This window comes from Myotis davidii, unplaced genomic scaffold (genome assembly GCF_000327345.1).
Source record: "Myotis davidii unplaced genomic scaffold, ASM32734v1 scaffold1734, whole genome shotgun sequence".
In the NCBI taxonomy this organism is placed as follows: domain Eukaryota; kingdom Metazoa; phylum Chordata; class Mammalia; order Chiroptera; family Vespertilionidae; genus Myotis; species Myotis davidii.
The window spans coordinates 146,517-155,806 of record NW_006285052.1 but is presented as its reverse complement, the minus strand read 5'-3'; the positions used below and the strand labels follow the sequence as shown (position 1 = coordinate 155,806).

Sequence of the window (9,290 nt, the reverse complement as noted above, 5' to 3'; positions counted from 1 at the left end):
GAGAGGCATTGATTGGTCTGTCGGGCCTTGGAGGGAAGGTAGGGGAGAGTGGGGGTAAGGGGGAGAGATCAACCAAAGGACTTATATGCAAGCATATAGGCCTAACTAATGGACACAGACCCCAGGGGGGTGAGGGCGCATGAGTGGGGGGGGGGGATAATGTGGGGATAAGGACACATATGTAATAATCAATAAAAAAATTAAAAAAGAGATATATTTTTTCTTAGGTTGTAAAATCAAATAATGAAAAAAACATGAGCATTTGGTATAACACAAACAATTGTGCTGGTTTTGATCATCATGTTTTTATCTGACCACATTCTTTAAAAACTATTTGAAAAATGTTCATCCTAAAAGTTTTATTAATCTGTCTTCTTTTTAAAAATATATATTTTATTGATTTTTTACAGAGAGGAAGGGAGAGGGATAGAGAGTTAGAAACATTGATCAGCTGCCTCCTGCACACTCCCCACCAACGTACATGCCCTTGACCAGAATTGAACCTGGGACCCTTCAGTCCGCAGGCTGACGCTCTACTCACTGAGCCAAACTGGTTAGGGCTAACCTGTCTTCTTGTTTTATCAGTAGGTAAGGTCTATTATCATATTAGAGTAAACAGTGCCACCTAGCATCAAAATAAAGTAGTCAAACAAACAAACAAAAAAAGTGTTCTAATCATATAATTTATTAGTCAGCACAGGTTAGCTGCTATAACAAACACCCCGTAAATTGTTGTGGCTCGGCCCAGTAGAAGTAATTTCTTACTTGTGTCCAAGTCTAGCGCGGTTTGGGAAGGTTTTTGCTCCATGCAGTCATCAAGGAATCCAGGCTCCTTTCCTCAAATGATCTCACCATGACTGGGTGCCTTATCTTCCTCTGAATTCATTCAATCCTTTTTATTTCTATAAGATCAGTAATGATGTCTCCCCTCTGCTAATTTCAGTAACTTGAGTCTTTTCTCTTTTTGGTCAGTCTAGTTATAGAATTGTCAGTTTTATTGATCTTTTCAGAGAACCAATTTTCAGTTTATTAATTCCTTATTTTTCTACTCTTTATTATTTCTACTCTAGTCTTTATTATTCCCATCTTTATCTTTACTTGGGGTATAGTTTGACTTAAAGTTCTATAAGGTTATTGTTTTGAGATTTTTCTTCTTTTGTAATATAGATGTCTCCAGACTTAAATTTTTCTATGTGCACTGTTTTTACTTGTGTCTTATGAGTTTAGTAGGCTCTGTTTTTATTTTTTTTCTCCCAAAGCATTTTCTGATTTTCCTTATTATTTCTTCATGACCCATTGGCTATTGAGGAGAGTGTTGTCAAGTCATAGAACTCAGAAGCAGAGAAGAGAATAAATGTTACTGTGCTGAGGGGTGGCAAATATATGGAGATATTGGTCATAGGGTAGAAACATTCAGTTTCTACCAGCAGGCTCCGCTTGGTGCTCTCACAGCTGTCACCACTGCCATGTGGGGAGTACAGGCCGCCCTCCGCCAGCCTGCCTCCCCTGTCCAGAGGCTCTCTGCGCTGTTCACCTGCCCAGAGTGAGTGGGGCTGGGCGGAAGCCAGGCATCCTGCCCTGCCCAATCCCTGCTGATCCGCCCCGCCAGGAAGGGTCACAGATCCAGGTCCTGGACTGTGGACAGCCTCAAGCACTGCCCCCTGTCCAGCAGGGTCACAGATCCGGGTCCCGGGACAGTGGACAGCCTTGTCCGCTGCCACCCGCCTTCAGTATGCAAATTAGCTGCCATCTTGTTGCTTCAGGGTGGGGGTACCGCTTGGGTGCCTGGCCAGCCTGGATGAGGGGATGATGGCTGTTTGCAGCTGGTCATACCCCTTTCAGGTTGGGGGTCCCCACTGGGGTGCCTGGCCAGTCTGGGGGAGGGGCTAAGGGCCGTTTTCAGGCTGGCAGGCGACTGAAGCTCCCAACCTCTCTTTTCTTTTTTCCTTTTATTCTGGGATTTATTTACCTTCTATGGCTGTCACTGGAGCTGAGAGCCAGCTTTAGCTCTGAGGCTCGGCTGTAGCTCTGAGACCTCAGCTGCTGAAAGCAGGTATCTGGGTTTGTTCTATAATTGAAACAATGTTGCAGCCCTGCTGGCTGAAGCCCGGCTGGCTGAAAGCAGGTTTCTGGGTTTTGTTTAACTTCTATAATTGCAACATTGTTTCTTAGAGTGTACCTCAGAGGCCGGAAGCGGCAGGCAGGGAACCTTGGTTTCCTCCTTCACTGGAGCAAGCAAGCCTCCTTTCACTTCAGCTGCCTGGCTGCTGGCCGCCATCTTGGTTGGCAGTTAATTTGCGTATCTCGCTGATTAGCCAATGGGAAGCGTGTCGGAGGTATAGTTAATTACCATGTTTGTTTATTATTAGATAGGATGTCCTTGGGCAAGGATTAAAAAATATATTTAAAGTCAAAAAGCTACCCTATCTGGGTAGTTCAGTTGGTTGGAACATGGTTGCGGTTTCATCTCCAGTCAGGGCTCATACAGGAAGCAACCAGTGATTGCATGGATAGGTGGAACAGTGGAGCAATCTCTCTCTCTCTCTCTCTCTCTCTCTCTCTCTCTCTCTCTCTCTTTCTCTCACTACTTCTCAGGGCATCTCTCAAAGTAGGAGTCAAAATGACATGCTTTGGTCTCTTTTCTGTGCTGTTATAGTAAACGGAAAGTGAATTTAAAGTTTAAAAGAAGAAAGAAAATACAATTCCATCACAAACAAAATAGTGCTTTATTTAGGGAATGGAAGAATAGGTACAGTTATTCGGTGGTAGGAGCCCTCTGCCCAGATCACAGATACAGAAGCCATCAAAGGAACCCTTTGCTGTCCCTTACCGCCCACCCCCCTGCCCTCCGGGAGGACAGCTGCTGCTCTTCCTTTTGAAGCTGGGGAACGGAACGCTGGTGCAGTGACAATTCCATCACAAACAAAATAGTGCTTTATTCAGGGAATGGAAGAATAGGTACAGTTGTTCGGTGATAGGAGCCCTCTGCCCAGATCACAGACACAGAAGCCATCAAGGGAACCCTTGGCTTCCCCTCCCCGCCCCCCCCCCCACACCCTCCAGGAGGACAGCTGCTGCTCTTCCTTCTGAAGCTGGGGAACGGAACGCTGGTGCAGCGGAGAACTGCCCTTTCTCAGCTTCCTTTCCTTCCAGAATAGACTCAGGAAGGAAATCATTCGCTGTCAGGGATCGTCACAAGCATATCAGGCTGAAGGTGGAGGAGCTACTTCTGCATCCATGATGGGCTCTGAAGAGAAGATGGAGGAGGGGCTGGGGAGCGAGGTGAGCCGGTTATTCTTATTCTTCCCTGTCCCTGATGAACGCTGAAGCTGTTACTTGCTCTTGGGTGGGCACTTCTGCTGGCATGGTGGAGGAGGTTGCACAGGTGGGCATTGCTGCTGGCACAGCTGAGGTGGGCATGGCTCAGGGCACTTTGGAGGTGGGCATGGCTCAGGGCACTTTGGTGGTGGGCATGGCTCTGGGCACTTTGGTGGTGGGCATGGCTCAGGGCACTTTGGTGGTGGGCATGGCTCAGGGCATTTTGGTGGTGGGCATGGCTCAGGGCACTTTTGGGGTGGGCATGGCTCAGGGCACTTTGGAGGTGGGCATGGCTCTGGGCACTTAGGTGGGCACACGGGAGGTGGCTGGCAGGGCTGCTTGCACTGCTGCTGCTGGTAAGACATCTTTCTGGAGTCTTAAAACCTGAATGAAAGTACATGACAGTGATCATAAGAGGGCATTCCTAGAGGGAGAGAACCCAACACTTAGATAACACCATGAGATTTATCTCTCCAATCTCTAAGAATGTGCTTTTATCTCTTAAGTTCACTTGAAGACTCTCTGGCTTTTCCTTTCATCTTTACAAAATTGTTTCATCAGCCCTAAGAAAGACTTGTCTTTCCGCTTACCATTTTTCCAAAGAAAATATTGCTGAAAGAATAAAGTCATATGTTTTGTATGAAAATAACATCGTCATGAAAGCCCATCACAAGTTCTAATATCAGGGCAACCTCACGAGCAATTTCTATCATCATTATCTCTTGTGAGGTCCCAACAGGCTGATGCAGGCACACAACAAAGGGCTGTTCGGGAACAAGGCAAAGAGCCTTTGAATTCACACCAGAATGGAAGAGAAACCAAAATATACATATTAAAAAACAACAACAACAACAACAAATATTATTGTCTTTCCTCTCCTTTCCATCAAAGCTTTCCTATTCATTTGTTTTTCATATAGGAAATCAAACTACCTAAAAACATGTGAAAACAGTCTATCAATGCACCCCAATTCTAAGGTTTCATCAAATAAGTAGCATCAAACCCATGATCATGATTTCGGACATGCCAAACTTTTGTCTTTAGGTAAATTCAACAGTTGAAACCACCAGAAAAACAGTTGAACTTTAGAAATAGACTCACCACGTTCTCGGCGTAGATCAGAACTCGCGGCTGGGAGGATGGCGGTGGCACGGCAGGCAGCCTCTTTATAGGGCCTGTGCTCGCTCCACCCAGGGGGAAGTGGAGCCCTAAACTGACCTGGTCCATGAATTTCCCACCCAAAATGCAAATCCATCCATGCAGGCTTGACAGGGACGCTGACAACAGAACACATCATCTCCAGGCTCTTCCCACTGGGCTCCGTGCTCATGACTCACAGAGGCGATGGCTTGGCTCTTAGCCAGTGACTTGGGGCTGTGGGAGAACTTGGGGGATTCTCTAACTGGTGCTCAAAGGCTCTTTTTCTTGATTGGGGGAGATGACCCTTTCCCATATTTCACCTGCCTTGAGTCATAAAACCTTCTGCCCTGTTCCACTTCAGCTGGTTGTCATTTTGTTGTACATGCTGGGTTGAAGAAAGCCTTTCTCTTTACCCAAAATGTCCTTAAATGCATTTGTCTTTGATCCTATGGCCTGCTGATCTAAGTCCTCTTTTCTTCTTCTAAAACGGGCTGAGGTAAGGCTGCAGATCATCTCGGTAGATACCTCATAATGACACTAGGAACATTCAGTAAAATGTGACCTCCATGGTCCTATTTGCATTGTTTTGGTTCTGCAAATAGAGGACACAGAGCTAATTCCTTTGTTCTTGATAAATCTGTACCACCTTGGTCACATGGAATCTCCCGGCACCACACTTTAGCTATTGCAATTCAAATACTCTGGCATATTTCAGAGTGGGAATCAGTCTCTCAGCACTTTTCCTCCTAGTTTCCCTCACAGTTGTACATTTGAGCTCTTTTATTTTTTTTTAAAGGAACTCTTAATCACCATTTAATAAAATGCAGAGAAGCGAACAAAAATCACAAACATTCATTAAAGTCTATTTGCTGAACCACACCCATGTGGTTCCCTCAGATGTTGCCTACAGTAGAGAACAAGATGCAGTCCTTCCTTGTTCGAAGGTTAATGGGCAACACAGATCGACACACCAGCTATCAGGGTGCACTGTTCTGGTGCCCACCCAGTGGGGGGTAGTTGAATCTCCTGAGAAATGTGCCCTCAGCTTTTCCCCGTCCATCAGGAAGTGCATGAGGTACCAGCCAAGGTCTTTTCAGGGTCACACACTCCCTGTCCTGAGGTCTTCTGTGCCTCAAATGAGAGGTGACCACACAAAGAGGCACTGAAGTTATTTATAAAAAGCTTTTTGAAAATGTTTCATCTGACAACAGGGAAAATTTTTCAGTCCCCAATTCCTAACAGCGTTTCCAAAAGCAGGAATACTGCTTGTGTTATGGGAGATGGCCTCAGATGGGAACAGAGTAACTCAAACATTGGCTGTATGTCTACTAGTATGTTAATTCTGCATTAAATACATAATTTGAATATTTCATCTGCCATTTTATGGACATAATTTCCTATGATCAATAAAATCAGAAATTCAACAAGTTGGTATGTAAAGTGATTTTAAATGTAAAAATATTAAGAATGTTATATGATACATGTGATGTGTAAATATACTGGTCCTTATGGGAGTAATTAGTTTGGGAAACAATGTCCTAGTATGTTCTCCAATCTTGGATACAGACTTGATTTCTGCTTTTTCAGAGTAAGCTCTCAAAAGTTCTTCCACAGTTTCTCTATTGGATCTTGGACCTGAACTATCCTCTTTTCCTTGCTGCCCCATCAGGTACTGAAACATTTAGTTTTTAACTATGGCTGATGAGAAGGCCCAATCTAAGATAGAAATCAATTTACAGCACTGACCTTATGTTACTGTGTAATGTGGGAACACACTTGTTATGGGATCAACATCTCCCCAACCCATCTGATCCAACACAGCCCTAACCTGCTGGTACTGCAAGAAATTCTTGCAATTTTCTTATCAGAAAATAAAGCCTTTTTATTTCATAAATAAATTATCAGTTTTTAAATTGCAAGAAGCAAATATAAATAAAAATACCATTTAACACTCACTCCATCACATGTAATGATTGAGAGGGCATTAAGGAAGGGAGTTAGGTCTGAACACTAAAAGTCTGAAATCGCGGTGAAACTATGAACTTAAGCTGATCATATGTATTTGCTTTCTCTTGCTCTACAAACAGGTTTTAGGTCTTTAAAGACAGTCATTTTAAAAATATGTTTTCTGTTTGTCTGTCCTCCTTAAGGCCTCCAGACCCTTCAACCTGCCGCATTATCTTCTCTTATCTGTCCATTTTGTCTCAATTAGTCACTGAAGACCTGATGGCAGTGCAATTTGTGATTACTCCTTCCGTATCTTTACGAAATCTACCTGCAGTCAGTAGAGCAGACTCACTCTTGTGTATTAACATTTTAAAGCAATGTTGCTGCAGCTTCCGTGCCTTGGTCAATAATCAGGAAGCTTTCCAAGGACTTGGTTTCATCATTACAAAAGGAGGAAGAAAAGAAAGAAGAGGGAGAGAAAGAGGAAGATGAGGCATAGAAAATCAAGGATCGCTGAATCAACTCAGCAGCACACCCCCTCAGTTAATAGGCCAGGTTCCCAGAACTGGCCCTGTTCTTGTCAGTCAGGAAAGGCTTTGGGCCAAGATTACCATTAACCATGACCATAGACGCACAGAGCCATCATTTCAGCACCTTGAGGCCAGGTGTCTACATTGTCATCACCGAATGGTTCCTAGATGGAACCACACTTATGTGGTTCCCTCAGCTGTTTATTGTAATATTTGCTTTATTGTGGTCTGGAACCAAACCCACAATATATCTGAGGTTTGTCTATATTCCCTAACTAGTATCGGAATATTTAAGGGAGTGATTTCAAGAGCTAATAAAAAATATGAACTTATCCAGTATAGTATGTACTAGTGAGATTGAGGATGTCAGGCAAGAAATTGAATGAATCAGACACTTCTCCTCCTAAGAGTCTTCCTGAGATAGGAAATGTACATGGGCTATTCAGTCCTGCCACAAAAAATCATAAAAGAAAGCAAAGAAACCCGGGTAAAAATTGTGAAAAATTCTAGGGAGAAAAAGCTCCTTGGACTTCCTAGGGCAGTGATGGCGAACCTTTTGAGCTCGGTATGTCAGCATTTTGAAAAACCCTAACTTTACTCTGGTGCTGTGTCACATATAGAAATTTTTTGATATTTGCAACCATAGTAAAACAAAGACTTATATTTTTGATATTTATTTTATCTATTTAAATGCCATTTAACAAAGAAAAATCAACCAAAAAAATGAGTTTGCGTGTCACCTCTGACACGTGTGCCATAGGTTCTCCATCACTGTCCTAGGGGGAAGTAGATGACTGTTGCCTGGGCAGAGAGGGCTGGCAGACTTCTAAGAGAATAAGTTAGAGAAAAATTTAATGACATAAAAATTCCTCAAAATAGCTAGCTTATCAAAACTGACTCAAGGCCTTGCAGAGCTAAATTTTACCATAAGATCTAATAATAACACCCCTGGAAATTTACCAGCCTGGTTTCAAAATACGTCCACACAAAAACCTGCATGCAAATCTATATAGTAGTTTTGTTCACAAGATGTCCTTCAGTGGATGATTGGATAAGCTGTAGACTTAATCATGGACAAGCAATAAGGACCAACCCATCCCTCTTTCAGTGCCCAGTTGAAATGTACATCCCCCGCCTTTCATTTCTACTCCTCAGACTTAAGATGGCCCTATTTGAACTTACTTGATCTAGTGAGATCATCGAAAATCTTTCCTAGAATGTAATTTTCCAAAGAGAGAAGAATGAATCAAAGAAAGAACACCTATCTACCCATGCTCTCCAGGTAAGGTCGAGGCAAGGCAGAAACACTGAAACATCTAAGCTTCTAACTCAGGGGGGCAGATACCTAACACCTGCCAGGAAACAGGCAGTTTTGTGTGAAATCAGCAATAGTCATGACTTCCAGGAATACAGCTGCCACCCTCAAAAGCTTAAGAACAAGGTATCTGCAAATTGTGTCATTACCACTGAGTCCATGGTAGTTGTAACACAGACTCAAGCACACCAAGGGACTTCCCCTAACACAAAATGACTCCTTGTGTCCTCATGATACACCCAAAACACGATTTTTTAAAGGAAGACTTGACTTCCGTAACGCAGGATATGTGAATCGCTTGCCTAAATCTGATGTCATGGTAACAGGGACATCGGTTTCTGAGGACACACCTCCTAAAAGGTAGCTGCTGTCCATGACAATGAAGATACTAATGTTTCTTTAGGTTTGGTGCCCCAGACCCCTCAAAGCAAAAAGCCTGATGCATTCTTGTTCCCTCGGGAATCTATGGGTTCTCCTTAAACAATGAGTCAGCCACAGGAGCAGCTACTATCGAGTGACGAGCCCTCAGATGGCTGCTTCAGCCACCCAGTCAGTCTTGACCCCTGAGACCTACTCTTCACCAGCACCCCCTCCTTGGTTAACAGGGAGTCTTTGTGACCACATGATGGGGGAGGGAGATCCCATGTTGATTCAGTAAATGGGTGAGAGTCAAAAACGAATGTCTCCATCGCAACAGCCCTACCCTAGGTTGGGCCTAAAATACAGAGATGAGGGGAAACTCTCCTAGCAGAGAGGAAGAAACAAGGAAATCTAGACATAGGTCATTGTAAATAAATACAATAATCTATATAATAAAGAGGTAATATGCAAATTAACCCTCATGCCGGCACGCCATCACGAGATGGCTGTGCCCACAGCAGAGGTGGAGTTCCCGTAACACAAGATGGCTGCACCCACAGTGGAAGCCAAGTTCCCATAAGGAGCCTTAATGAGCAATCAGCAGGGACCTGAGGCTGCATGGCGCTGGGCTGGGGCAGGGGACCTGAGGCTGTGCCCCCCGCCTGGTGGGGCTTGACCGG

At 44.0% G+C, this 9,290-nt stretch overlaps 1 protein-coding gene and 1 long non-coding RNA gene across 2 annotated transcripts in view; both read right to left on the bottom strand.

Moving 5' to 3' along the window:
- Nucleotides 1-9,290, bottom strand: part of LOC107181804 — a 21,962-nt gene that overhangs the window by 5,953 nt on the left and 6,719 nt on the right. The gene's annotated exons all lie outside the window — the stretch shown is intronic.
- LOC107181802 (small proline-rich protein 2H) lies at nucleotides 3,085-3,756 on the bottom strand. Its single transcript, XM_015558657.1, has one exon. It carries the CDS (start codon nucleotides 3,681-3,683, stop codon nucleotides 3,333-3,335), a length of 351 nt encoding a protein of 116 aa, XP_015414143.1. The 5' UTR covers nucleotides 3,684-3,756; the 3' UTR covers nucleotides 3,085-3,332.

What these genes read in the sequence shown, in the direction of transcription:
- LOC107181802 (XM_015558657.1), bottom strand. Translation starts at nt 3,683, where the DNA reads ATGTCTTACCAGCAGCAGCAGTGCAAGCAGCCCTGCCAGCCACCTCCC.